General features: G+C 39.3%; 5 protein-coding genes and 1 pseudogene across 7 annotated transcripts; 2 read left to right on the top strand and 4 right to left on the bottom strand.

The window, feature by feature from the left end:
- Nucleotides 1–647: 647 nt before the first annotated feature.
- On the top strand, nucleotides 648–4,459 carry LOC129723599 (maltase A3-like). Of its 2 annotated transcripts, XM_055677923.1 has the most exons (6): nucleotides 648–987; nucleotides 1,165–1,366; nucleotides 1,426–1,587; nucleotides 1,650–2,995; nucleotides 3,049–4,226; nucleotides 4,284–4,459. In XM_055677923.1, exons 4-6 carry the CDS (start codon nucleotides 2,486–2,488, stop codon nucleotides 4,402–4,404), a joined length of 1,809 nt encoding a protein of 602 aa, XP_055533898.1. In that variant the 5' UTR covers nucleotides 648–987; nucleotides 1,165–1,366; nucleotides 1,426–1,587; nucleotides 1,650–2,485; the 3' UTR covers nucleotides 4,405–4,459. The 2 variants fall into 2 exon arrangements, with proteins under 2 accessions (XP_055533898.1, XP_055533897.1); XM_055677922.1 differs by having other exon boundaries at nucleotides 657–987; nucleotides 1,426–2,995.
- Nucleotides 4,460–4,597: 138 nt separating this feature from the next.
- LOC129723600 (COP9 signalosome complex subunit 7b) lies at nucleotides 4,598–6,193 on the bottom strand. Of its 2 annotated transcripts, none has more exons than XM_055677925.1 (4): nucleotides 5,839–6,193; nucleotides 5,302–5,775; nucleotides 5,097–5,241; nucleotides 4,598–4,623 (listed from the first exon to the last, which is right to left on the bottom strand). In XM_055677925.1, exons 1-4 carry the CDS (start codon nucleotides 6,031–6,033, stop codon nucleotides 4,613–4,615), a joined length of 825 nt encoding a protein of 274 aa, XP_055533900.1. In that variant the 5' UTR covers nucleotides 6,034–6,193; the 3' UTR covers nucleotides 4,598–4,612. The 2 variants fall into 2 exon arrangements, with proteins under 2 accessions (XP_055533900.1, XP_055533899.1); XM_055677924.1 differs by lacking the exon at nucleotides 4,598–4,623 and adding an exon at nucleotides 4,690–4,811.
- Nucleotides 6,194–11,439: 5,246 nt separating this feature from the next.
- LOC129724224 (DNA-directed RNA polymerases I, II, and III subunit RPABC3) lies at nucleotides 11,440–12,294 on the top strand. Its single transcript, XM_055678936.1, has 3 exons — nucleotides 11,440–11,583; nucleotides 11,647–11,928; nucleotides 11,983–12,294. Exons 2-3 carry the CDS (start codon nucleotides 11,718–11,720, stop codon nucleotides 12,222–12,224), a joined length of 453 nt encoding a protein of 150 aa, XP_055534911.1. The 5' UTR covers nucleotides 11,440–11,583; nucleotides 11,647–11,717; the 3' UTR covers nucleotides 12,225–12,294.
- A 1-nt stretch (nucleotide 12,295) lies between these two features.
- On the bottom strand, nucleotides 12,296–14,446 carry LOC129724223 (maltase 1-like; annotated as a pseudogene).
- A 140-nt stretch (nucleotides 14,447–14,586) lies between these two features.
- LOC129724222 (maltase A1-like) lies at nucleotides 14,587–17,140 on the bottom strand. The gene is made up of 4 exons (XM_055678934.1): nucleotides 15,944–17,140; nucleotides 15,472–15,579; nucleotides 14,930–15,417; nucleotides 14,587–14,869 (listed from the first exon to the last, which is right to left on the bottom strand). Exons 1-4 carry the CDS (start codon nucleotides 17,090–17,092, stop codon nucleotides 14,758–14,760), a joined length of 1,857 nt encoding a protein of 618 aa, XP_055534909.1. The 5' UTR covers nucleotides 17,093–17,140; the 3' UTR covers nucleotides 14,587–14,757.
- Nucleotides 17,141–23,828: 6,688 nt separating this feature from the next.
- On the bottom strand, nucleotides 23,829–26,113 carry LOC129722870 (maltase 2-like). Its single transcript, XM_055676676.1, has 4 exons — nucleotides 25,444–26,113; nucleotides 24,816–25,382; nucleotides 24,132–24,751; nucleotides 23,829–24,065 (listed from the first exon to the last, which is right to left on the bottom strand). The coding sequence occupies exons 1-4, from the start codon at nucleotides 25,975–25,977 to the stop codon at nucleotides 23,933–23,935; spliced, it is 1,854 nt and encodes a 617-aa protein (XP_055532651.1). The 5' UTR covers nucleotides 25,978–26,113; the 3' UTR covers nucleotides 23,829–23,932.
- Between the last annotated feature and the right edge of the window lie 1,139 nt (nucleotides 26,114–27,252).

The raw sequence follows: 27,252 nt of genomic DNA, 5'->3' as shown, positions 1-27,252 counted from the left end.
TTGCTATTTACCAAACAAAACAATTTTAGTTATACAACTTGCTCTCCTTATTTACTTGCAAGGTGAACACAATGCAACGAAATTTGTTGAATTAAGTGAGTTTTTAATATTACTGTTATTATCCTGTAGTTGCAGTCACTCAAAGACTTTCAGCCTAATTTTGACTCATCCTCGAGCTTTTCAGCACAAAGTAGAAAATACAAACGAATTCATAGAGTACTACAACTCTAACCAATCCTCCTACACGAGAGGAACAAAAACGACGATCACATTCCGATCACGAACGATTTGTGCTTGTGTGCTGGCTAGTAGTCATTAGAGATTCCATTCATAATCCAATCTGACTGCGATCACTAACACGATCACGTTGCAAAGGTGCTAAGGTACACCGTTCTCGTACTGGAAATGGAAGTATTGTAATCGTTTTACAAAGTTTTCTCGTGATCACAGTCATACGATCGACAACTGAACCGTAAAAAACAACTGCTAAATCAATCACAAAGTTCATGTTTTTTTTTGCAAACCAGACTCCTCCAAACATCGGTCACGTTGCATGTCTACCTGAGGGAAAACTGTAAACAGTTACGCGTAAGCTGTAACCGCTTTGGAGTGTTGAACATGTGGTTGTGTCTAATTTTATGTTAGGCATATTGAAAAGGAAATCGAACAAGAAAACGAAATCAGTCTGCCTGCACCTCGTCGTCCGTTTGGATCATCGATTTGTTCGGTAAAGTTCTACACTTGTTTATTGGATTACGTTTCAGTTGAAGCGCAATCAAAGAACTGGTAGTTAGTAATTTTCCCCGCAACTTCGATCGTCGATTTTGTTTATTGTTAGGTGTGCAGAGACAAAGCGTGAAAGATCACGAATCAAATCACAGTTTTTATTTAGCGTACACTTTCAACTTTCTCGTGTCATCGTATTACTTCCGTGAACGCGGGTGAAATCTTCAAGATGTGTATGAATTGTGGTACTATCGTAGTATGGTAATTATTATCATTTGTATTCTATTTTTTTCCTAACACTTCTCTACGGCTGAGTAGTAGCAAAATGGAATTCTGATGATCGTCTAGGATTAGCGAGTGTTTTCCGTTGCGAATGAACTTGTTCGGAATAATTTTCTCACATTTTAATTCTCTACCCCGATCTGGTCCCCTCAATAGCTGCATTATTTTTGCCATCGCGGTTGCGGTCGCCATCTATTACGGCGTTTTCAACGTCGATAAGTCAGCGCCCGAGGTGGGAGATTTTATAAAGAAAACCGGTGACCAGATAAAGTATGGCATTAAGGATGGCATAAAAAAGCTGGATGATTAGTGTCGGAACTGTGGCATTTTGGCCGTTGACAATACATCACAGATATGTGTAAGTGATTTCAAGCAAAACAAGGCGAATGATTCGGAATAAAGTTCTTTTATTTTTAGGCGCTGGTACAATGATACAATTAAATGCTGGGATAGTGTTAAATGTAATAGTTTAAGATCATATAAAGTCTGGCGCATCACATCGAACCTGACAACATATTTCGGTATCAATGTGTAAGAAATATTTGGATTAACACAATGATTTAGCCAAGATAAATCGAAGTGAGTGACGATTCTAGTGTACGTCCACAAGTAAGATTTTAGTTTTTTTTTATTCAATGCAGAATCAAAAAATTCAGTCTTCCATTGAAAACATTCAAAAATGTTTATCGACGGTTCATTTCAAAACCCGATTTATGTCCGTACGTTTGTATCTAGCAGACTATACATCTCGTAACCATAATGATACTGTCCATCCTGAATCTGATTTACAAACGTATATAATTAATTAAATTATCAAAAATATAATAAAATATACAAAGAAAATAACTATGACTTATAATCGAGTTTTTAAATTCGAGTTTTTATCAATTAGCAAAAGAAAGTTCTTGGAACTTCATAGAGAGCAGTTCAACATGTGCCACGAAACAGCCAACTACGACAACAATATCCGCACGCTTAGCCTTGGGGCTCATAGCGGTCTCGATCAACTACTAGATTATAGTTGAGAGAATTCGTTATCGATATTGTTTTTGGCACATTTTGCATGTGTAGGATAAGTACAACGATACACCGTGCCCCAGTGCTGGGTCGAGAAAATTTCCAGCTCGAAAAGTTCCTTGGACTCGATCGGGAATCGAACCCGATATCACAACCGTGTGGGAGAGCTGGCCGACCTACATCGCTAACCACAGAGCCACGGGGACTACAGCCTACTACACTAAATGATATTAAGTAATAGACTACAAGAAGACGCCTACTCAATTTATTATTTGCTGCTTCCACCGCCAAGTTGAAACACTTAATCTTAAAGCCAACAGATGAACGTTCTATTCACCACGAAAGTGGAAAACACTTGAGTTTATTAGCACACGACTATTAGCGGCTACTGCAAGGTACTCATTTCCGCTGCCGCGGTAATAATAAGTATCAGTAACTTAACGGAGCTACGAATAGCAACATGTACTGGCGTTTACTACTGCTGACATCACTGGTGACGGTCGTATCGACCGTTCGGTTACGATCCGATCAACCAACCAAGGATTGGTGGGAACACGCTGGCTTCTACCAAATATATCCCCGTTCCTTCAAAGATAGCGACCAAGACGGAATCGGTGATCTGAACGGGATCACCGAAAAACTGCCATACCTGAAGGACATAGGAATGCGTGGATTTTGGCTTTCCCCAATGTACAAAAGTCCGATGGCCGATTTCGGCTACGACATATCCGATTTTCGAGATATCCAACCAGAATATGTTACAATGGATAACTTCCGCCGGCAGGTCGCCGAAGCGAAGCGACTCGGACTGAAGGTAATACTGGATTACGTTCCTAACCACTCGAGCGACGAACACGAATGGTTCCTGAAGTCGGCACAACGAGTTGCGGGGTACGAGGATTATTACGTTTGGCGGGATGGAAAACCCAACCCGGATGACCCGAGCAAGCCATTACCACCAAATAATTGGGTATAGTATCCTTGTTAAAAATCGTTTAGGTTCTATTCGAGTATCACTTGCAGCTATCTGGATTTCGCGGAAGCGCATGGCAATGGAATGATGAGCGAAAACAGTTCTACTATCATCTGTTCACAGCCAAGCAGCCGGATTTAAATTTTCGAAACCCCAAGGTTGTGGAGGAAATGAAAGAAATTCTACGCTTTTGGTTAGATTTGGGCGTAGATGGGTTTCGGATCGACTCGGTCGGCTGCATGTTCGAAGTGTTACCGGACGAGAACGGAGACTTTCCCGATGAACCACTGAGCGGAACAACACAAGACGTGGAAGATTTCGCATATCTTGAGCACATTTATACTATTGATCGACCGGGAAATGTGGAAATGGTATACGAGTGGAGAAAACTTTTGGAGAACTATCGAAAAGAACATGGTGGTGACACGAGAATTTTGATGACAGAATCGTGGTCTAGTTTAGACATAATTAAACCGTACTTCAGGGACATCAGAGGTAACGAGGGGGCCCAGATGCCGTTCAATTTCCGACTGATCACTGAGCTGAACGCAACCTCGACGGCATATCATTTCAAGAATGTTATTGACTCATGGATGGCCATTGTTGATGAAAATCATACCGCCAATTGGGTTCTCGGAAATCATGATCGCAGTCGGGTGGGCACTCGATTCGGTGAACGACGGATAGACGGCATGGCGATGGTCGAGCTTACATTGCCGGGGGTCAGTGTTACTTATCAGGGAGACGAAATCGGAATGACAGATGTTGACATTACATGGGAACAAACTGTTGATCCTGCTGGTTGTAACGAGGGAAGGGAAAATTATGCAGCAAAATCACGTGACCCAGTCAGAACACCGTTTCAATGGGATGATAGCAGTTTAGCTGGATTCACAAGTGGAACGAATACCTGGCTACCAGTGGGACCAAACTATCTTCAGGTCAATGTTAAAGTAGAAAGCAGTAATCCTAAAAGCCATCTAAATATCTTTAAAGCTTTGATGGAACTTCGAGAGAGTGACACCTTTCTTTACGGGGATTGGCGAACAATCGCGTTCAACGAACAGGTTTTTGTAATTGTTCGTGATCTCCCCAGCTCCAGTACGTACATTACCGTGGTGAATCTGGGCAACTCAGTACAAATCATCAACGGAAGTCAACTAGTAAAATATATCCCGAAGGCGCTGTCCTATGCGATCGTTGATGGACTTTCCTCCCACAATATTGGGTAACAGAAACAAAGAGCTTTTAAATGAATGATAAAGTACATTTCTGCACATTCTAGAGACTCAGTGAACACCGGCAGTATAAAACTTCAACCTTATGAGGCATTTGTTTTAGAAGCTAAACGTCCCGCAGATCGGATGGTGCGAGCCGTAATTTGTGATCGCTGGTTAAACTTTTAGCTAAAAAATCACGAGTGCCAGATTGTATAATATAATAATAGACAGAAAAATTAAACTAAGGCATATTGTACCTTTCTTTGCTGGCTGGCGTTAAATGGTTAAGCAATGAAAAAGAAGTCAAAACAAGCGTTTGATATATTTCACTACGAATTTACGTTCATAATCATACTACAATTACCGATTAGCTAGCGATAGGGCTGTTCTTTTCTCACTGTTGATCTAAAATAATAGAAATAAAAACGAAATATAGAAAAGAAGAAAGAAAAAAACCTAATCCGCAAAACATAGGGATTATAAAAATGCTCAAAACATATGTTTATTTACAAAATTCGCCAAACAATCAATTAGCCTAATCCATTCCTTTTTGCCAGGTTAGGGCAGCTGTCTCGAGTGCGCTTTCGCCGTACCTATTTGTATTAAAATGGAACATTATTGCCGGGGTACTGTTTCTTTCGGAAAGTCCCAACCACAAAACTCCGAACAAACGAAAGTTAAATAAAAGACGTTACTGTGTTTGAGTTCGGGAGACGGATGGTGCCTTCTCCGCTTCACACTGTTTTAATTTCGTTCGGTTAGCTAACAATGAATTGTGTCTGTTTGAAGGACCGAATTACAAAGGGAGGAACAACTAGTATAAACGCATCCTGCGGGGAGTTATTTTGCTCAGGAAAAGTTTTTAAACCACGACTTACCGCCTACTTTCAGGTTTTTCTGCTTGATTGGTTTCTTGCGAGGATCCGGATTTCCAACGGACATCTCCCGTCCGGAATCTGTGGCCATAGCTTCGTCAGAGTCATTTCCAGCCTGCACTTTAATCAGCTTCTTTAGATTCGTTATCTGCAATTAAACGAAACAGATTTGACAAAAAGCTACAGTAAACTTCTTCATAGAATTTACCTCAGTTTCGATCGCTTCTTTGTGCTTCAATCGTTTTTGCTTTTCTGAATTCGCGCGATGGATCTGGTTCTCGAGGCAAACCAAAATTGTTTCGCAAGAATCGCACCACTCCTGCAGGGTTCCGACAATCTCGCTTACGTCACCTTTTCGTATGTCACGTCCAATAGCATAATCGACCTCGAGCTGTTTGTTTTTCTGATCCAATTTGCCGTGAATTATGTCCGCATAAATCGCTTCGATTATCAGATCTTCCAAATCTCTAACATGCTTTATATCCAGCTCTTGCAGCAGTTCCTTGTAGGGAATGCACTTCGTTTTGATGGCTAGCGATACAATGGTCAAATGCTGCAGCTTCTTTCGCATCACAGGGGTCAACTGAATAACCTGAGCTTGATTATCCAAATACTGTCGATATGTACCATACGCAAACATATTCAGTGCGTTGTAATAGCTGGCATTTGCTCCTCCTTGAAGCTACAACAAACAAAACAAAGATTAGATAAATTAATCAAATCATATACAGTTAGTTTAATATACCTCTGTTATATTCGGCATGGCTAGAAGCTCACCAAAAACGTGCACTCCTGGAGCTTCGAGGACTTGTTTGATCAGTTCCAAACAGGCAGCCCCTTTTGCACTCTTCGAAAGCAGCACATACTGTTCTATTGGATTATGTGCCGAAAAATGTTGCTGAGCGGGGTTGTCCCCATCGAGGTTCAATTCCGGAGTCATATCGTAAAGTGTGATAGTGTTGATAAAAGTAATACGTTTTAAATTTACCTATTTAATCGCTTAGTTTTCACAAATTTTAAATTTCAGATGCTGTATTCAGCTTTAGAATTTATACGGCAATATTTTCTATCGTTGTTTGACAGCTTTTGTTTTCCACAGGTCGCAGTAAAAGGGATGCGTCATTTATGCCGACAATACAATATTCCGAATATAAAACTCATCAAGTTTCCACAAATGTATTTTGAAATTGCATAATGACGTCATTGAAGATTTAGAGAACTTACTAGTTAAAATGAATCGTTTAGAATTTTTAGTGGTTTACAATCGAATGCACAAATTATTGTTCTTCTTATCTAATTATAAGGCCGTATGAATAAAAGAGTTTACTCTGAATCTCCCATGAGATTTACACGGTATGAGTAGAGCTAACGCTTTTATTCATACGGCTTTGATCGCAAAATTGTAAAATTTGCAACATTGGTCGTTAACAAACGATTTTAACTTTAAATACATTGTTTTCAATATATTCTTGCAAATAAACAAAACTTAGCATCAAGCAGAAAGTACTATTTCATACTATGTATACATTAAACATCACTTTTAAAGGTAAATTTGGTAAAATTTTCTCAACGATACTTTAATGTCGTAACTTTTAGACTACTTTCTGAATATATCACAGCGGGAATGAAGTTCTTGGATTCAACGAGCATGAGCTGAACATTAGAAACGGATCACCAGTGGTTAGCTACCGGATCAAAATAACTTCCGAGTTCCAGTGGATGCTGATGTGGGTTTAGATGGTAGTTTTTTTAGACAAAAAATACTGTAAAAGTAAGAAAGTGGAACAATTATGCGGGTTTTAACGCTATGTTACAAAACAATTTGGTGTTTTCTACGACTTTTTTCGAACAAACCTAAGCATATTTTTGCAGATGTGTAAAGTAGCAACACTCAGAATGATATGCGAAGAGAGTGTTGTGAGCCAAAAGAACATTTCGAAATTCGAGCCAAACGAACAAGAAAGGTAACACATTGAAAGGTATTGCAATAAGGTTCGATAAAGAATATATTTATTTTTACACGTTTTTCATGTTTTATTGCTTAAACATGAATTGAGAATGCTCCAAAGTTGCTTCATCACAGTGATTTTTAACTGGTGGTTCACAAACCCTTTGTATGGTCTACAGAATAATGATGAAAGTATATGAAATTAAACATAAACATAAGATTTAACACCTTCACGGTTTTTGTGATGTACTTTATTATTCCCCAGGACTTCCACCGTCACCATCAGTACTACGAGAATAATAAAAAAGTTAGTGAACATTGCGCTTTGAGAAGAGATCTGGCACCTCTGATATGTGAAATCTAGTTGCCAAATCAGAGGTTTTTTTCATCGCTTATCTCTCCCTCTGAGGATCTCTAGTGTAACGTACGTATACTATTTTAGGGATTTCCCCATAAAAAAAAAAAACACCAAACCCATAAAATGTCGAAATTTACCGTCATTTGATCATATAGACCTTTCAATGTACGAATGTGCTAGTGCAACTAGTTGAGGAAAATATTTACCAATAGCTGTTTTGTTTGCAATGCTATGTTTTTAGCAGCTGGACAAATAGTCAGTTGAACACTCATTAAATGTTTTAAACTTGTTTCTGAATAACGTTTTTCATTTGGGATCAGAAATCGGAAGAAGCTATGAACATAATCGACCAAAAATGGTAAAAAGTGATAAAAGTCGAAGCAACGAGATGCGATGATTTTCAGTTTGGAGAAAACAAAAGCAACTTTACACGGGTCTACACGTTCTCTATTGTCTCTATTGTCATACACTGATACCCAGTATAGGGATGTCAAGGGCTCGCCTTAAACTAACAGACGTAACACTGAAGCTTATAGCTCTTTATTTCACTGGGCTCCTGGTCAAAACTAGGTGAGCTGGTGGAATAAAAAAAATCGCTATGAGTTTTCGTCAAAAACGTATGAATTATACGAATTATAATCACTATATATTTTACTAGTCTGGCGGAGACCAATTTAAACAGTTATAACAGGGACCAGTCCATGGAGATTCTATACAACTGGTTCTAATTATAACACCGAAGTCCGTCTGAAATAGTACTACGCATTAAAGAAAACAAACTATTTTGTTAGGAATGCTACATTTGAGCAGCTTGATGTATGTTCAGTTGAGCACTCATTAAATGTTTTAAACTCGAACCAGGAGTCGAGAAATGCTACTGAACGTAATCGGACAAAATGAAAAAAAGTCGGACCAAGATGCAATAATTTACAGTTTGAGGATAACGAAATAACTGGAGTGTCCGTTTGATTGTGGTTAGCAATGGGCAAAATCGATCCGATTTTTGCAAAATCGATCTTTTCGGGCCGATTCATCGATTTTTTGAATCGATTTCTCTGCGCGCGATCTTCTACTGAATCGATCCTTTGGATGGCAAGATCGTTTTTTTTTCGCCTGAAAAATAAATGTGTGCAAAACGGATTGAAGACAATAGTGATTGCATTTATTGTTGCTAACGTAATCTGCGGCCGAATTCCGAGAACACTTTTTTTGAAGAGAAGAAAATTTCTTCATTGATAGTATACAAAATTTTTTTCTTCTCCGAAGAAGTGTGTGCTCGGAACTCGGACACTGATCTGAAAAATGTGTCAATTTTTTACCGGGATGACCATAGTTGAAGAATGGGCTAAAGTTCAATAGACATGAAACCGAGGAAAACGCATTTCAAATGTTTTTGCTGGTTCAAACAATTGTCTACGTCCATGACAACTTTTTTCATGAGTATGTCACCACCCCCACAAGGTTCCAGAATATCCAGCTTTCCACGAACGGTAAGGGCGGATAGGGCACGCTGCCCATTTTGACGTTTTCTGTAGGTCAGGGAAGCTGGATAACCTTGTCGTCGAGCTGAAAAAGAACAATCCGCAGCCAAATTAAATCCCTCCAGTATTTTTAACGCAGTAACCATTTTTTTGCCTTTGTAAACGCGACATCAATAGACAAACCCGTATGAAATTTGGCTAATACGCATGCGTTGTGAAATATATCAAGGATTAGGGATGGGTGAAACGGCTCTTTTGCAAGAGCGGCTCTGAACTGACTCATGGTCAGCGTGCCAGGTATCCAGATTTAGCTGGATTATCCAGATTTTTGAACATGTATCCAGGTAGACAGATTTGATGTCCAATTATCCAGATTTTTCATGAATGATCCAGATTTTATCCAGATTTTATTTTCTCTGTTCCGCCAAAAGGTCATAACTTCAAATTTGGCGCGAAATTTTGCAATTTCGTCACCACAAATTTTACGTACCCCAAGACTTTTATCCGAAGAACTTACCTTTCACCCCAAGAAATGACTTCCAGATTTTTTCCAGATTTTTTTTTTACCTTATCCAGATTTTTGAAAAAATGACCTGGCAACGCTGCTCATGGTTCACAATGATTCACGAGCGTTGACAGTTCGTGTTGTCTCGGTAAACTTCGGGTTCACGCGAACCAAACAGTTCTGCTGCGCCCAAAGAACCGTGGTTCTTTTTCGTGAGCTGTTCGTTCTTTCGCTCTTTTCTAAGAACCGGTTCATATGAACGGCTCGTGAGCCGTTCGCCCATCCCTAGCGAGGGTGAAAAGAACGACGAAATAAGTTTGCACCTCGAACTGAATATAAATTACCGACCACAAGACCGCCTCGAAAGTTTGACATATATTGTCTACAATCATTACTAACTGATTGGTGTAGATTGGGGTGGCAATGGACTTTGACAGTTTTATTTAGAAGTAGTGTTCAATGTTCACAGTTAGCAAAATTTCGATTTTTCGGATAACACCCGACCTCGACGTTTTATGTATTTCTAATAACCCGTTCACGTGATGTAATATTGCTCATCTTGATTTCAAATCCCATACTCCAAATTTTCCGTGAAAACTAGATGTATGTATGTTTCAAGATACGCGATATCACATGATATCTGCTATAGTGTGAACAAGGCATAAGACATTTGGCACAAAAAAAACTATTTCAAACTGTGCTTTTATTCAGAAGTCGAGAAAGTAAAATTTAGACCAAATACTCCTAAATTCCGATTGAGCTGAAATTTTGCATTGCATTGGATATTGAATTTACCATTTTGGATATTAGCCAACATTATTTCATATTTGCTACCTCTGCAAGTGCACTTTTTGAAAATTGGCTTCCGTAGGGACGTTGTTTACTATCGTTGTGGGTGTTTACTATCAAGCACCAATTTTTTGATTTCGGTAGAAAAGGCATATGCGCTTATTTTTCAACTATGAGTAGCGGGGTACTCGTTAACTCAAATATTGCAAAAGTTGAATTAAATGTTCGTGCATATGCCGTGCTGCATTCTGTTCTGCATGGTGTCGCATTCGCCATTTTTGTTTATTTGAGTTTGTGCTGCGGATATTCCGATTTTTTATGAATTGGGTTGTTCAGCTATATCAGTTTTTTCTATCATCTGAAAGATCTGAATTTTCTAAGTAAAACGTGATTTAAAAAAAATTATATCAATGTCCTTCGCTTTTTAAATCACGATTTGAAACTGCTTGAAATTTGCTCGAAACCGCTACAATGACAGATCGCCCAACTACCAACTGTCATTGTAGCGATTCAGAGCTTTTGTTTTTTTTCATAAAAACCGAAGGAAAATGATATAATGTTTTGAAAAATCACGTTTTACTTAGAAAGTTACACTCTTTTGGATGATAAATAAAAATCGAAAATCCGTGAATAGCTAAACAACCCAATTATACAGGTTTGGATTGCCCTTAGTGCATCCGAAACAATAGACCATTTCACGAACTCACAGGAGTCTCGGATCCTGCTGACGTTGATGATGCTTTCACGTGTATTATGTCAGCGGTTCCAAACTTTCTGTCAAAATTTCGTTCATGAATCAAGTTCACAAACGTCTCGTGAAATGGTCTATGGGATGAGCGACAACGAAAACTCTTAGAAGAAAAAAACCGCCAAAAGAGTACACGCGGTAAAAGAAGATGACAATAAACTAAAAAAGCCGTATCGTTAGTAGATGTTGTGAACGAAAACTTGTTGAACATGATTGATACACCAGAAAACGCAAACAAAACAAAATCTCCATAAATAAAACCAAAAAAGGTCGTAAAAAGCACATACCGAACAAAAATCGATTTTTTGTTGAATCGATTTTCCAGCCTCGATTTTCTTATGAATCGATTTTATTTATTTTGATTAATCGATGCAGGGGAATCGATTTTTTTTCAGAGATCGCCCATTGCTAAATTGTGGTAATAACGGCGCAAAACCCATTAAAACATCGCATCAGGTCTTTGCTGCATATGTCAAATAACATTGCATAGCATTGACCCTTTTGCTTGTCGATGCTTGAATACATTGCGCGTGATGTGAAAGAAACGTCAAACTTTTATCAACAAAACAATCCACTAGTTTATCCGGTGCTGAAATTTCGCTATTTCTTCGCAATTATCGTTGTATCGAGGCCTTTTTCACTAATTTCACACTTTTTAAAGGTAATTGTTAATTATTTCATAACATGTTGAGAAGCGCCTCCTCAGTTTATTACTTTAAAACAGGATAACGCGTTAGCACCATAACCTCCACAATCAACGTTCAATAACAAGCGGCGGTAAATTTACAAAATACAATGTCCGGAATACTGTTCGAGGATATCTTTAACGTCAAAGATATGGACCCGGAAGGAAAGAAGTTCGATCGTGTGAGTAGGTTACACTGTGAGTCCGAATCGTTCAAAATGGACCTGATATTGGATATCAACTCTTGGCTCTACCCGATGGAGCTGGGCGATAAGTTTCGGTTGGTTTTGGCTACCACATTGCACGAGGATGGAACGCCAGGTAAAAGAATGGCATGAAATATCAAGAAGATTAATAGCAATTTGAAGTTTTCAGCAAGCATGGAATACAACGCCGCCGAAATTGAGGGTTCGCGGGCAGACAGCTTCGAATACGTGATGTTCGGGAAAGTGTACCGGATCGAGGGTGACGACGCGCAGTCCGAATCGGCCAATCGATTGTCCGCCTACGTTTCCTTCGGGGGACTACTGATGCGGCTTCAGGGCGACGCAAACAATCTGCACGGGTTTGAGATAGATCAGAACATGTATTTGCTGATGAAAAAACTAGCCTTTTAAGGTCGCGTCTTATGGTAGAGTAAGGATACTATGGTTTAACACAAAATAAAAACAGTAAGTAAGCAGAGTATTATTTGACATTATCTTTATTTCAATTTATTAGGTTCAGTTGTCTGCGATTTCCATCACCTTATAAACAAGCCAAATGTTCAGGAGCAGATTTCCAAATATTATAACAGTGACTATTGTTACAGTGATTGCGCTGAAAATAGTCCTATTAGTGTATTTCGTTGAAAACACTATAAATTATAAGCATAATTACCACAACCATGTCACCTGTTGTAACGATGGGCGTGGTGCGTTCTGATCCATTGATTACTTTGTACATGCTGCCTATTTGCAGTATTGTTGCAATGACACTTAGAGCAAGGGTTGCTTCGATTGTTAGGTATGTACCTCCATTTCAAGTGAATTTAACCGACATTTAATGAAACTACATGTTCAAAAATTTTTTAGCTATTTCTCTACCAGTAAGTCAATAATACTTGTTAAATCTAAATCTATTCTCTACGACACAATACTTTTCCAAAAAAAATATCTAAATCAGCCAGCGCTCACAAATTTCCGCACGAATTTTTCGATCCTCCGAACGTTTAGCTTCCAACACAAACGCCTCGAAAGGCTGAAGAATAATATTCCGGGTGTTCACAGAATCGCTGAAATTAATAAACAAAATTTAATTGTTTGTCTTTTACAAATATCATCCCATTGAAACGGCGTCCTAACCGGATCATGAGATTTTTCTGCGTAATTTTCCCTCCCCTCGTTACACCCAGCAGGATCGACAGTTTGTTCCCAGGTAATGTCAACATCAGTCATCCCGATTTCCTCACCCTGATAAGTAACACTAACACCCGGCAATGTAAGCTCGATCATCGCCATGCCGTCTATCCGTCGTTCACCAAATCGTGTGCCCACTCGACTGCGATCGTGGTTTCCCAGAACCCAATTTGCCGTGTGATTTTCTTCTATGATTGCCATCCATGAATCAATAACATTTTTGAAATCATATGCTGTTGATGAGCCATTCAATTTAGTGATCATTTCGAAATTGAATGGCATTTGGGCTCCCTCATTGCCTCTGATGTCACTGAAGTACGGCCTCATCAAACTCAAACTAGTCCACGCTTCGGTCATCAAAATTCGCGTATCTCTGCCATGCTGTTCGCGATAGTTTTCCAAAAGTTTTCTCCATCGATACACTACTTCCGCATGCTCCACGCGATCCGTGGTATATTCGGGCACGAGATAGGCGTAATCTTCCGCATCTTGTGTAGTTCCACTTAACGGATTATTCGGAAAATCACCATTAGCATCTGGTAGCACCTCAAGTATGGCACCAACGGAATCGATCCGAAAGCCATCCACGCCCAAATTGAGCCAAATAAGCAGAATGTCATCCATTTCTTCCATTACCTTGGGGTTTCGAAAGTTCAAATCTGGCTGTTTTGTTGTGAATTTCACTGCCACGCACTTCCTCGGAATACGGAGAGCTAGAAGCTATACTCATTTAGTATTTTCGACAATATTTTTCTACCGCATACTGTACCCAACTGGTTGGTGGAAACGGTTTATCCGGATCGTTCGGGTTCGGCTTCCCATTCCGCCAAACGTAATAATCCTAGTATCCCGGCACTCGTTGTACCGACTTGAGAAACCATTCGTGTTCATCACTCGAGTGGTTCGGAACGAAATCCAATATCACTTTCAGTCCCAACCGTCGGCCTCGGCGACCTGCCGACGAAAGTCATCAATTGTTCCATACTCGGGTTGGATTGCACGAAAATCCGAAATGTCATATCCGAAATCAGCCATCGGACCTTTGTACATTGGGGACAACCAGTAGCCACGCATTCCTATACTCTGCAGGTAGCTTAACTTCTCTGTGATACCGTTGAGATCACCGATTCCGTCCTGATCGCTAGATATATTTAGTAAAAACCAGCCTTTTCCCACCAGTCCTTGATCGGTTGTTCTGATTTTAGCCGAACGGCAGCTGCAGCCGTCAGGGATGTCAGTAATAGCAGAGGCCAATACATCTTGCTCTCCATAACTATGTTACGGTACTGTAATTGGCATCACATTTAGCGGCGAGTTGCTAAAGGTGAAAAGTTGAGTGGCGCTAGAAGGTTGAAGTGTTTTCCCCAGTATACCAAACACTCAAGAATTAGTATAAAAATGTATTGTTTGATGGTTGATAATGTTACAGTCAGAAGGAAGCAATTGATTACTTTAAATCAGCAGCTGCCTACCTACTACTGGAAACCTTTTTTACAGTAGGCTCATGTCCGTTAATTTAACAAACATTAACAAATTTTGCTTTAGTAATGTACCTTAACATCTCCTGTGATAGTCAATCATATTTTTTGTAATATTTTAATTTTATTGATCGAGTTATGTATACAAACTGAGTAATATTTACCATCTTTCAGTTTTCTTGCTTTAATAGCTATCAAATTTATCTCCACATCTCAATAGAAATGAAACGTAGTTTTGAATATAATTCAAAATAGTTCCTAACATACTCTTGTACTCAAATGTTATTACGGTAGTTTAAGACTTCGTAATAATTATATTGACTCTTTGCACTAATCACTACCGATTCAAAGGGACCGAGGGGCACATTGTTGGTAGCCACGAGCTCTCTGAAAAGAAGGAAATCACAATTTCATCGTAACTTCATAAATACTCCGAAGAAGTGTTACCCTTCTTGATGCGTCGAATTCAGGGACACCACTCGGTAGAAACCAAACTTATCCAGCGGATGATTGCCCATATTAGAAAGATCTACAGTCTGTGACATTCCGCCAATGTTTGCTAGTGTAATCAAAGTTTCGAATTGATCAAGTTCTCGAACGATAACTAACACATTCCCGCTGACTGTTGTTTTCAGCAAACCCTTTCGCCACGTTGGGCTTTTTCGCATGTTCATCAGCTTCCTGTAAATTGCCAGATGACTTCTGTTCGATACCTGCTGCAGTTCAACATTAACGTCCTTGTACGTTGGAGATACCGGAAGCCAGGTCTTGTTGGCTATCGAAAATCCCGCATCCTTACTGTCGTCCCACTGGAAGGGTGTTCTTTCCGGATCGCGTGTCGTGTATTGGTACCTATCTGGTCCGGCATTACAAGCGGCCGGATCGACGGTATCGTTGTACGAGATCCAAACGTCGGTCATACCAATTTCCTCACCCTGGAATGTTTATTCAATTTATATTTTATTTTCGCGTTTGGAATAATTACTCACATTGTATGTGATGCTGACACCCGGCAAAGATAGCAGAATCATATTCATGACATCTATTTTCTCCACGCCGAATCTGCTTGCCACACGATACTGGTCGTGGTTTCCCATCTGAAATTACAAACAAATACCGTACTAAAAATACGATTTCACCAGGTTGATAAATATTGGGCGCTTTATGATAACGTCAAAAACATAGTTCATTCAAATTCTTGAGCAAAAAACTGTCTAAATAATTAATTAGATCGGATCGATTCAGATTGATTATATCGGACATATCGACATCGCAATTCAGATAAGGTGAGGTGGTAACCTCTTCAGTATTTCTATTTTAGTCTTGTTTTCTTATAATACACCAAGAACAATAACCTACACCAAGAAAACTCGTTTGTATCTCTCCATGTGAAAGTGACGAAATAATCACTTACTCTGCTTATTTTTTTTAGTCAGTACAAATCACACGCGTAACACTTACCACCCAATTAGGAACCACGCCATCCCTGTTCGGCATGTTATTCATCCAGCGATTGATCGTATTTTCGAAATCCTGCGCCGAAGAATCTTTCCCCAAATCGGTAATGAAGCCAAAATTAAAGGGAATGTGTGATCCATCGTTCGTTTCATTGCCGTAGTATCTCATAAGAGTCTCAATGTTCGTGTATGCCTCCGTCATCATAATTCGCGCATCTCCTCCGTTCTCCATCTGGAACTGATTCAACACTTTACGCCACTGATAAACCATATCAAGTGTTTCGTTCTGGTCCTGCGTGAAAATGTGAATCGTATAGCCCGGATCGTTAGGATCATTGGTATTACCACTCAGCGGTTCATCCGGATAATTGCCTTCGGCATCTTTTTCGACCTCAAACAGCATAGGCACCGCATCGATGCGATAACCGTCAACGCCTCGCTTCAACCAGAATCGCATAACATCCTTCATCTGTTCGACAACACGAGGATTTCGGTAGTTCAGATCAGGCTGCTTGACAGCAAACTGATGCAGATAATACTCCTTGCGCTTGTCACTCCACTGCCAAGCGCTCCCACGAAAAATACTGACCCAGTTATTCGGTGGTAGCGGTTTCGACGGATCTGCCGGGTTCACTTTACCCGGATGCCACACATAGAAATCTTCGAATCCCTGTTCACGATTTTCAGATTTACGGAACCATTCGTTTTCATCACTCGAATGATTGGGAACAAAGTCCAGAATCACCTTCAAGCCTAACTTTTTTGCTTCTGCAACTAAGGAATCAAAATCAGAAAGAGTTCCGTATTCCGGTTGAATGTCGTAATAATCGGAGATGTCATATCCAAAGTCTGCCATCGGTGATTTGAATATCGGTGACATCCAAAATCCTTGAATCCCCAGCTCACGCAGATACGGTAAGCTTTGTTTGATGCCGCGAAGATCACCAATTCCGTCGCCATCACTGTCCTTGAACGATCGAGGATAAATTTGGTAAAAAGATGCCGTTTTCCACCAGTCAAAATTCCAGGGCGGGTGTCGTCTTAGGATCGCCAGCGCCTCCTTGATTCCGAGAGGTCTTCTAGTAGAAACAAAACCCACAATCACAATCAAAACTAAAACAGTTACAACACTTCTCCCGGCTACCGTCACCATGATCGTACGCTTCGACCGTCTCCGATCAACTGATCTTTGTTTCGGCTCTCAAACTCAGACATGACTATTACAGGATTATCATATTACACTTTGCTCGGTTCGCGGCTTCCTCGTCCCCATTATCGCTTTTTGTTGCTCTCGAATCGGTGAATCTTGCGGGATGAACCAACGAAATTGTTTGAAAACAAGCTAACAACGTGATAGCAGTGCTATTTTAAGCGATAATGAGCGACCGACGCCGAGAATGTCCGCTCTTTCTTCACGTTCAATCGTTGCAGCTTCTTGCGACTTGATTGTTTGTCGTATTTGTATTAGCTAATGTTATGTTTAGAAAAGCTCGCTGAGACAATCAAAGTTTGTAACAAATGGAAAAATTAAATTCATGATTTCAATAAGCGAAGGAATTGAAAATCATCATGCGCCCCCATTGATCTTCTGAAAAATAGAAGGCGGCGCCTTATCATGTATTCAAATTGCATACTTGCAATCAAAACAAAAACTCTTTTGAATTCGATTCAAAATAGGTTGGTAGGTACCTTCTAAACCTTAGAAATGCTTTGAATCATATAATTACAATTTTTCCAACTCAATAAATAAAAATATGTCTGTGTTCATAAATCACAACATCGCTCGAGATCGGATCAACAATTCTAAACAATTTTGTTCTGCGCTCGTTCTGTTATGCTCTGCGTTATTTATTTTTACAAGAATCAACAGGAAAAGTTCAAAACTTTGGAAAAGCAAATTTTAACTTTTCCGCCCTTCATTGCAAGAAGAACGTTAACAGCTTACTATGATATAAGACTACATAGGTAAACAATAAATTCAAGCTAAGGTAGCGTCGTTGTCAAGCGTCTTTCCTGTTAATTTAAATTTGTTTCTGTGACTGTTTACGATGGACTCAGTTGGTTTAGCTAAAGACGAAGACTCTGATACGAATTAAAATGATAAATTGCGAACCAATATGTTGTTGCAAGAATGTGAAGTGATTTTTGTTTTGATTGTGGTTGGCTTCGGTGAATTTCCTCTGTCGATGCTTGGAGATGTTTTGAAGGTAGTTTCTACTATCGGTCTGCATTGAGCCCATAATTTTGAAATGTTAAAGCATTTGTTAAAAACCCCTAAATGCTTTTCGTCTGGGTTTTAATTGATTACGATGAAGAGTTTTAATTCAGCGTATCGCGATACTTCCCGTCGATTAGACATCGACTACAGTCAATCGACCCAACCAGAAACAATGAAGGAAGGTGCTGGAATTCTTCAGCTCAATAGGATAAATTACGAAAAATGGAGATTCCGCGTCAAGCTTTTTTTGGATGCTGCAGAAGATTCGGAGGCACCCTCTAAGGGAGTATTAGCGGCTGAAGGCGAACCAAGAAAAACTAAATCTTCACTGGTAGGATTCGTTGGTGCCGAAATATAGATGATACTTCATATTTGCTAGAATCCGATTCAAGTGATGAAGAATTAATGAAAGAGCCGCTGGAGAGATACAAGAATGTGTATTAAATCCAGGGGCGCTCCCTTCGCATAACAGACGTGACGACTGCGAAGAGTCAAACACGAGGCATCAGCGAACGGTAGCGCAAGGTCCCAGGTAAGTTTCTTGATTTTTCACTGGAAATAGAACAACTGTGTACGTGATAATAGTAAGTCCTGGCTGAAGGCAGTAAAGGATGAGCTGAAGTCTCTGCGAAATCAACAAAGAGTGGACATTTGTGGATAGCCCAATGTCATCCAAACCACTGAATAGGTTTTTCGTGTAAAGGAAGATGAACACGGAAATACAGTCAAGTTCAAGGTAAAGCTGACCGTCAAGGAATTTCTTTGAAGAACTGGAATGAAATACCAGAATACATCGCACCACCATTCAAACCGTCCTGGTCAGAGCCGGATTTGAGGGGGGGGGGCCAGGGGGCCCGGGCCCCCACATTTTTGGGGCCCCCACAAAACGAGAAAAAGTTCTTTTCTCAATCAAAAATGAGATTCAATCGAAAGTTCAATTTACAGTAAGAAAATTTGAACAGACCATTTCAATCTGAAACTTTCCTTCGGTGTTATTTTTTCGCGAGCGCCAATATCACAACCACATCCATAAGATTTCACCTTCGATTCTCTTGGAATGACACACATTAACACACCATTTGAATCGAACCAGCGCGCATGGGAAATCAAGCAGGAAAGAAGATAATCCACAAGTTTTTTTAATACATTGCTGTTGATTCCGAAAATAAGTTTACCTGTCCGAATCAGGGATACTAGATTTGCGTTGCAAAATGCAGTTTTTCAGAGTCCGTGTGCAGGTTTTATTGACCTGCAGAAGTGTGTAGGGGTAAACAGGGTAAGACCGCCCTGCGGGGTAAGACCGCCCACTGTAGTTTTACTACCAAGTTATAAAATAATTGAAAAATTTCTTCAACGTGCCTATCACAGTATAATTACATAACATTTTGCACGTTTTTCTGTTTTGATAGTGCGCGAACGGTCGCAGAAATAATCAAAAACAACCTTTCAGCTGGCAACCAGTCAATGCGCTATTGTTTTGCGGCAACGGGACTTAAGGTTTTTCAGTCTTCAAATCTATTGTTTTGTTCGTGAATATACGTTTAATCGCTTGCCTGAATCTATCTTTTTTTGGGAATATCGAAGGCCGTGAGTAATCTTGTAATTTTGACTACTTTTTCGGTCAAATATGAAAATATTCAAGGGGTAAAACCGCCACGTATCCAACTGCTTGTTGTTTTACTTCAAGACCCAAATGCCTCGACACTACAAAGGGAATATTTACAGGATCAGTAAAACAACTTCAAGCCACATAAGACATCGATGTTAATCAACCATTTTCGATTTGGTTGAAGCTTTTCTAGTAATATATTTTAACAAGACTTATTTTTGAAAAAAGTAAACCTGTGTGAAAATGGTGTTAATGAACCAAAATAATTTTAGAGACATGACGGTTTGTTTGATTGGTATGACGTCTCCGGCAGAATTGAAAATAGTAGTTTTTTTACTTCCGAAAAAAATACACACTCTAAAAAAATTTGAAGAAAAGATATACAAATAGAATTAAAAATATATTTTTTTTCAAATTTATTTGAAAAAATAAGTTTTTGCCTGTAAAATCCACAAAAGGTAAGCTAAAATTTTATGGTTAATAGTAATAGAAATATTAATAACTAAATTTTTGTGAAGAATTTTTTTTTTGACGGTTTGTTTGGTGTATAGAGTCGTTGATAATTTTGTTCTCCAAAAAAAAAAAACATAGAAAATTGAAAATATAAATAAACGAAAGAATAATTATTAGTATTTTTCTATACATAATAAGTCTTCAAAAGAATTATACAGACAGGTTTGATGAGTTTTAAATTTTAGCTTAAAGATAGATATATTATGAATTCAATATCTTGGAAACCCCCAATTCTGAAAAATCTATTTATTTTGAAAACCAAAAAAGTTACCTAAACATTGATCTGAACTTGAATAATCAGAAAACAAAATAAGTTGAAACTTAGAAATTTTTTTTTCAGATTTTTCACAGTGTATATTTTATTTAAAAAGAAAAAAAAATACCATCCACAACTTTGTCAGAGACACTATACCGATAAAATCAACCGTTTCGGCCCTAAAAATATTGTTTATCCTCAAAAAATGGTGGGCGATCTTACCCCGCTGGTGGGCGGGCTTACCCCGCATGAAAAAGATCTGCACATTTTCAATGAATTTTTAAAAATTGAAAAAAAAAACTGGAAAATAAACAAAAATATTTCAGTTCTTATTTTTTAAATGCGGGTATTGAATAGAAGAACCTCTTAGCGAAGAAAAAATGAAATTGCAGCCGCAACTTTTTTTTCTATAAACAGAATTGCTCAAGGGGGCGGTCTTACCCCGCTTACCCCTAGTTTTTTCCTAGGTTCTGTAGATTATTGCCAGCGTAGCCTTATATTTGCGCAGTCTTTCTCAAATTGTGTGCAAATTTTTGCTTACGGATCGCATTTTTTTCGAATTGCGGTAGGTTTTTATTTTTCAGATATCAAGAAAAAAATTCCGGATTTCGAGCAGTTGCATACATTTATTCATTTGAGCCTAATGATCTCGAACGCAACTGGAGAAAGATCTTTATCGAAGATGAAACTGATTGAAAATAGGTTGCGTACGACTATGAAGAGTGAAAGGCTGTCAAACTTAGCATTGTTTAGTTGAGAGTACAATATTCTGAAGGAGCTGAATGTTGATTATTCAATCAATAAGTTCTCTGCAAAAAAAAAAAAAAACTCGTAAGAAAAAATTCTAGCAAATTTTTGGTAACTTTTCAATGAGAAATAAGTGTTTTTAACTCGTACGATAAAAAAACGGGTTTGTTTTATTCTGGGGCCCCCACTGTAAACTGGGCCCCGGGCCCCCACAATCGTAAATCCGGCTCTGGTCCTGGTTATTGGAATACAGAAGCGTAGTTATTTCCATCAAGAGAAAAACAATTTGTTTTGGATGTATTACGAGTGTGTTACGCATAAGAAGATTGCGTATTTCAAGAGCGGCGTCGCGTCGCTTCGAAGTGTTATTTTCTGGCTGGTTGGAAATCAAATTAGGAGTATCTCCTAGTACAAAGACGAAATAGTGAAGAACAACGAACAAGTTGCCCAGCTTGCTGACATAGTTAACAGTGCAGTTCCGTTGCCAGTAAAATTACGTGATCGTGCCTCGAAACTCCGCCACGAGGAATCAGAGACTCCGGAACCGTGTAAATGTTGTAAGAGCTCAAACCTAATTTGTTTTGGAGATTACCACCCTACCGTGAGTGTTGATGTTATTGAAAAACTTGCATGCGATGGTCTGAAAACTTGCGAAACCGTTAAAGCGGTATCATTGGTCCAAAAAGGCATCAACCCTAAGACGCTTAACTTTTTTCATTACAGTTGGAGTCCCGCTGGAGTTCAAAGATGTAGCCCCAAGACCACAGCTTTCATAGCGCTGGTTTCCGATTCAGCTCAGACGCTTGTAACAGACGAGGTTTAACTGATAATTTTCCAGTTAAGCTGAGACACACCGTGAAAAGCATTAAGAAAGCCTCCGACTCCCTTGACCCAGTCGCGCCGACTGCATCGTTCGACCATCAAAGTCGTCTCGCCCCTGTGCACAGTGGTCTAAACTCGAAAAACCGTGATCGTTTTAGATTTGACTGTGAAATAATGATTTTATGTACCCAGTGTCTTCAGCAAGTTTATTCCATATAATAAGGCCTTTCATTTGGCGTTTTCGGTTTTTTGATCAATCCCCCTAGTAGTTAGATATTAAAACTATTTTTTCTAATTTTCAAAATACCAGATTGCTTTCTTCAGCAAAGTTGTAGGAAAATCTATAAGAAAAAGAATTGCTGAACACTGTAATCTTCCATCTGTACGTCTGATATGAAGAAACAGAGTTTTACGAGGAAAACTCCTCGAAATTCGTTTTTCGTCCATAACCTCTCCTGTAATCGTCGAAACAATTCAAGATGTTCTAAGATTTTGTTCATTCTGCCGAAACTTGCATTTTTGTAGAGTACACTAAGGTCGCTTTTTACGCGGGTTTTTTTTACGCGGCTTTTTTTACGCGGATTCCGGAATTTACGCGGTTTTTTTACGCGGATTCCGGAATTTACGCGGTTTTTTTTACGCGGATTCCGGAATTTACGCAGTTTTTTTTACGCGGATTCCGGAATTTAAGCGGTTTTTTTTACGCGGGGAAAACGTGCCCCGCGTAAAAAGCGACTTAAGTGTATATTGGTTTGATATTTTTATTTGTAGTAAAGATATTTCTAGTTTTTTGCTGAAAATAGCCATATTTTGAGTCCATATTTCTCCGAAGGTTGCAGATAGTAGTAAACCAGACTGTATGCATTTGAAAGTTTGTCAAAAAAGTTCAGCTGTTTCTAGTTGTATCCAACCGAGTACTGAATGAAAGGAAAACACCCCTAAAAATTAGTTTTTTGTCCATAACTTTTTCTGTAATCGTCGAAACATTTCAAAATGTTCTAAAATTTTGTTCATTCTGCTAAACCTTATATTTTGTAGAATGTATTGGTTTGATGTTTTCATTTGTTGTAAAGATATTTCTAGTTTTTTGCTGAAAATAGTCATATCAGGCGTCAGGCGTAAACACAACCTTGTAGAAATCAAACCAGACGATGAATCAGAGATAGGGTATCGAACGTCTTCGTCAGTGGTTTTCTTCGGCCCCTTTTTGCAGTCTTCAACAAAGTTTCTCAGTGTTATTAGAACTTCAACTTGACGCTCAGTTTAGTTCGCGATTTGGCCGCAGAGATGGTGCTTCGACACCAACTTTTTATTCTAACAAGCTAGAGCTTTGCAGTTTTCGACAAAGTTTTAGATTAGAAGATTTTATGTAACTTTGTAAAAGAAACAAAATTTCTGTCTCTTAAATTTTTTCGGAAATTTATGAGTTTTTGAAGAATTTGTTTGGGTATCACGTTTTTTGTAATTTTTACCAAGGTAATAGACCCTAGTCTTTTTGAAGACCTGAGATCAAAGATAGGGCTGTACGATCGAGAGGGGGTGAAGACGAAGTAGGCACCGATCGCTACAATCAATCGATACAACCAGAGATAAGTTTTCAATTTGTTCTACCAATTAAACTATTGTTCGATTTTTCCGTGAATTCCAGTTGTTAATTTCTTCAAAATTCAATTCAATGAACTGGAGGACTAAAAGTATTACGAGAGGAAATGAGAATAGTCACGTAGAATAAATTCTTGCAATTTATTCTTTCAGGTATTTCGAAAATCACATTTTATAATCATTACGAATCTTTAATGAACATTTACAGTAAACCTTTCACTATTGACTACCACAACAAGAACACTGTAAATACCAGGAGTAGTGAAAGCAGCTTGCTCAGCATCAAAACTGCCGCGCCAGCCCGTAATACTAACCCCTCGTATGGTTGCAGCTCCAGATTGTTGAGGCTGACAGAGTTTCTGCAATTGGATGGAAAAAAAAATTTGGACTACAGTTCCTTTTTCTCCGCAAACTGTTACTCTTACCCTTCGGATCTCTTAGATGAAACGCTGGCGACCGCCACTTTCATGTCGGACGTGAAACTAACAGAAAAACCACTATAAATAGTTTGAGTAGTAACATTTACCGCCTGGTTGGCAATATTGATTAACGTCAGATAGACCGGCGCTTCATGAAGTGGCGTCGTGGTGCGCACTATACCGAACACATTGTCTCCGACGGCCATTACACCGTAAAGACAATCATGGAAAATATCTTCATCTCGAAGCTCTATAAGCTTTTTGAACACCTTAAGATGACTGTTGCTGGCTTTCTCCTGGTAGTCTACGTTCACAGTCAGGTAATTCGGATTAACCGGTAACCAAGTAGTGCTTCCACTGGTGAACCCTGCCTTCGAAGAATTGTCCCACTGGAAAGGTGTGCGAGCGGGATCCCTGGAATATTTCTGATAATCAGTGGGAGACGTCTGACAGCCAGCAGGATCCTTCGTATCCTCCCAGGAAACTTCATAGTCAGTCATCCCAATTTCCTCACCCTGGTAGGTGACGGATACACCCGGCAGGGACAAACCGACCATCGCCATCAAATCGGCCATATGTTCTCCTCCCATTCTTGAAGCAACGCGTCGTTGGTCATGATTACCGAGCTGGCACAGGAAAAAAATTGACTATCAATATCCTATCTATTTTTAATAGTGAATTCAAACTTACAACCCAGTTAGCGACGTGCTGATCGGGAACAATATTTAACCATGAATCAATAACGGTTTTAAAGTTGGAAGCTTTGGAATTTTTGTTGAGATGTAAAATAAGTTGAAAATTGAATGGCATATTGGATCCCTGGCGTTTGTTGACGTCCTCGTAGTAGGTAGCTACTATGTCTAAGTTCGACCACGATTCCGTCATCATTACTCGAGTATCTCCCCCGTGTTGTTGCTTGTATTCGTCCATCACTGCTCGCCACTGGTACACCATATCAGTTGTTTCCGGCATATCTCGGGTGTAGATGTGGCTCAAGTATTCCGGCCGTAGTGGATCATCCGACTCGCCAGACGGAGGCTCATCACGAAGCTGTGAATCCTCAAACAACCAGTTGACCGCATCGATACGGAAGCCATCTACTCCCAGATCCAGCCAGTAGCGGAGCACGTTTTTCATTTCTTCGACCACTTTCGAGTTGCGATAATTGAGATCCGGTTGCTTGTAATGGAACTGATGCAAATAGTACTGTTTCCTTATGTTGCTCCACCTCCACGCACTGCCACGGAATGCTTCCACCTAAATTATTGTCCACCATTTTTCAAATCTCTCCCAAAAGTTTTTTCTAGAATGTACTCACCCAATTATTCGGTGGATCATTCTGGTTCGGATCATCACCCGGTTTGCCGTCATGCCACACGTAGTAGTCTTCATAACCAGCGACACGATTTTCGCTTTTTTGGAACCATTCATGCTCATCGCTCGAATGGTTAGGAACAAAATCCATGATCAGCTTCAGACCCAACTTGTTTGCTTCGGCTTTCAAATCTTTAAAATCCTGCAACGTTCCATATTCTGGCTGAATGTCCCGAAAATCGGAAATATCGTATCCAAAATCAGCCATAGGGCTCTTGTAGATCGGCGATAACCAGAAAGCTTTCACTCCGATCGACTTCAGGTATGGTAACTTTTGCGTAATTCCTTTCAAATCCCCGATGCCGTCGCCATTGCTGTCTTTGAACGATCGCGGATAAATTTGATAGAAACCAGACTTCTCCCACCAATCACTAACACTCAACTTTCTCAGTTCCTCACAAACTACACCGCTCAGCTGAAAACCCAGCAGTGCCAGGAGGAAAACTACACGACGACGTCCAACCACTGCCGGCGTCATTTTTGTATGAAGAAAATGCGCTTCGCACCTGTATATAATTAAGGTTTGTAGCGCCAACTGATCGAGTAGCGACAAGTACGACGAGATTATATATGACAATTTTCTACCCCGACAATGTTATCACGGATTCAATCAAAACTCATCGCTTGAGGTAGCTGTTTGCTTATATGGCGCCTGTTATCGCTGTCTCAATATGTGCTATGTACATACACCTTCGTTCCGGCTTAGTTTGTTTACTCTCAATAGTTGTGATGCATTCTAAACCAACCGAACTATTGTCCATGGGATCCCCGAAACGGCTTCTGTACTAACAGCTACCTTGTTAGTTTGTTGAACACTTAGTACAATTCTATTACCTTTAGAGATCCTCTTACATTAACGGAATAAAATACTTGACTTTATGATGATTGATATACTAAACTTATTAAATTATTGCTGAAATAGACTTCAGCCCAGTTAGTTGCACAGGAAAAATGGCTAGTTAGTGTCAGTGATAATTAAATTTAATTGGTCAGCCGCAGCCTCCACAGCTGCTATGCGACTCGTTTGTGTCATATTACAAAAGAATCGGCAGAAAATCGCCTGTTCATCAACCCTGTCGCGTAAAATGTGTTAACAATGTCGAATGTTTTTAAGTAATAATCTTATGTTATTATTCTAGACTATTGTTTGAAAAGGAATAACTAGAAGGCAAACTTTCGATAATTTATTCTTGTTTTGTGTTTTGTTTTATATTGGCTTGCATTAAAGCCTTTGAATGTATTTTGGTTTCATTTGATAGTCACGAAATACTCAGTCACTTTTGCTTACTTTTATGGCTTATAATCGTAGAATTTCTGTGCCGAATTCAGAATACGTTCCCACAAATCTCGGTCTTGTGTTGCCATTCTATTATCTTCGTCCGTCGCTCATCCGCTCCTTCATATTCATAAAGTGCTACCGAGAGAATCAGCGTCCTGTCCCTAGTAACAATTTTGGTTTTATCAAAGTTTTATAGCGCTTAATACAGCCAAAACAGCGCTATAAAACATGGGGTATAGCGCAAATTACATGCGCATCTGTGGGTCCAATCTAAGCTGGTTACTAGAGTGGCCATTTTTGTAACATCATGCGATTTCGATGTGCGCCGGGCGGAAAAAGTTTCCTTTTTACTCCAAAAATAAGCCATGAAAATTTGAAGTTGATTCGAGTTTATTAAATGGACCCACAAAACGCTTATATTTAAAAAAAAAGAGATTCTCATAAGAACTCATAAGAAAGTTTTTTGCCTTATTT

Source organism: Wyeomyia smithii, chromosome 2 (assembly GCF_029784165.1).
Source record: "Wyeomyia smithii strain HCP4-BCI-WySm-NY-G18 chromosome 2, ASM2978416v1, whole genome shotgun sequence".
Taxonomy (NCBI): domain Eukaryota; kingdom Metazoa; phylum Arthropoda; class Insecta; order Diptera; family Culicidae; genus Wyeomyia; species Wyeomyia smithii.
The sequence above is the reverse complement of the archived record's forward strand: the minus strand, read 5'-3'. Positions and strand labels throughout refer to the sequence as shown.

What these genes read in the sequence shown, in the direction of transcription:
- LOC129723600 (XM_055677924.1), bottom strand. Translation starts at nt 6,033, where the DNA reads ATGACTCCGGAATTGAACCTCGATGGGGACAACCCCGCTCAGCAACAT. An exon ending in CCATGCCGAATATAACAGAG is followed by an intron (nt 5,776 to 5,838) that starts GTATATTAAACT and finishes TGTTTGTTGTAG; the next exon opens with CTTCAAGGAGGAGCAAATGC. An exon ending in GAAAAACCTGAAAGTAGGCG is followed by an intron (nt 4,812 to 5,096) that starts GTAAGTCGTGGT and finishes TAATACAAATAG; the next exon opens with GTACGGCGAAAGCGCACTCG.
- LOC129724224 (XM_055678936.1), top strand. Translation starts at nt 11,718, where the DNA reads ATGTCCGGAATACTGTTCGAGGATATCTTTAACGTCAAAGATATGGAC. An exon ending in GCACGAGGATGGAACGCCAG is followed by an intron (nt 11,929 to 11,982) that starts GTAAAAGAATGG and finishes TGAAGTTTTCAG; the next exon opens with CAAGCATGGAATACAACGCC.
- LOC129724222 (XM_055678934.1), bottom strand. Translation starts at nt 17,092, where the DNA reads ATGGTGACGGTAGCCGGGAGAAGTGTTGTAACTGTTTTAGTTTTGATT. An exon ending in GTGTCAGCATCACATACAAT is followed by an intron (nt 15,418 to 15,471) that starts GTGAGTAATTAT and finishes TAAACATTCCAG; the next exon opens with GGTGAGGAAATTGGTATGAC. An exon ending in AATTCGACGCATCAAGAAGG is followed by an intron (nt 14,870 to 14,929) that starts GTAACACTTCTT and finishes CCTTCTTTTCAG; the next exon opens with AGAGCTCGTGGCTACCAACA.
- LOC129723599 (XM_055677923.1), top strand. Translation starts at nt 2,486, where the DNA reads ATGTACTGGCGTTTACTACTGCTGACATCACTGGTGACGGTCGTATCG. An exon ending in CATTACCACCAAATAATTGG is followed by an intron (nt 2,996 to 3,048) that starts GTATAGTATCCT and finishes TATCACTTGCAG; the next exon opens with CTATCTGGATTTCGCGGAAG. An exon ending in CTTTCCTCCCACAATATTGG is followed by an intron (nt 4,227 to 4,283) that starts GTAACAGAAACA and finishes TGCACATTCTAG; the next exon opens with AGACTCAGTGAACACCGGCA.
- LOC129722870 (XM_055676676.1), bottom strand. Translation starts at nt 25,977, where the DNA reads ATGACGCCGGCAGTGGTTGGACGTCGTCGTGTAGTTTTCCTCCTGGCA. An exon ending in ATGATCCACCGAATAATTGG is followed by an intron (nt 25,383 to 25,443) that starts GTGAGTACATTC and finishes ACAATAATTTAG; the next exon opens with GTGGAAGCATTCCGTGGCAG. An exon ending in TCATCTAAGAGATCCGAAGG is followed by an intron (nt 24,066 to 24,131) that starts GTAAGAGTAACA and finishes ATCCAATTGCAG; the next exon opens with AAACTCTGTCAGCCTCAACA.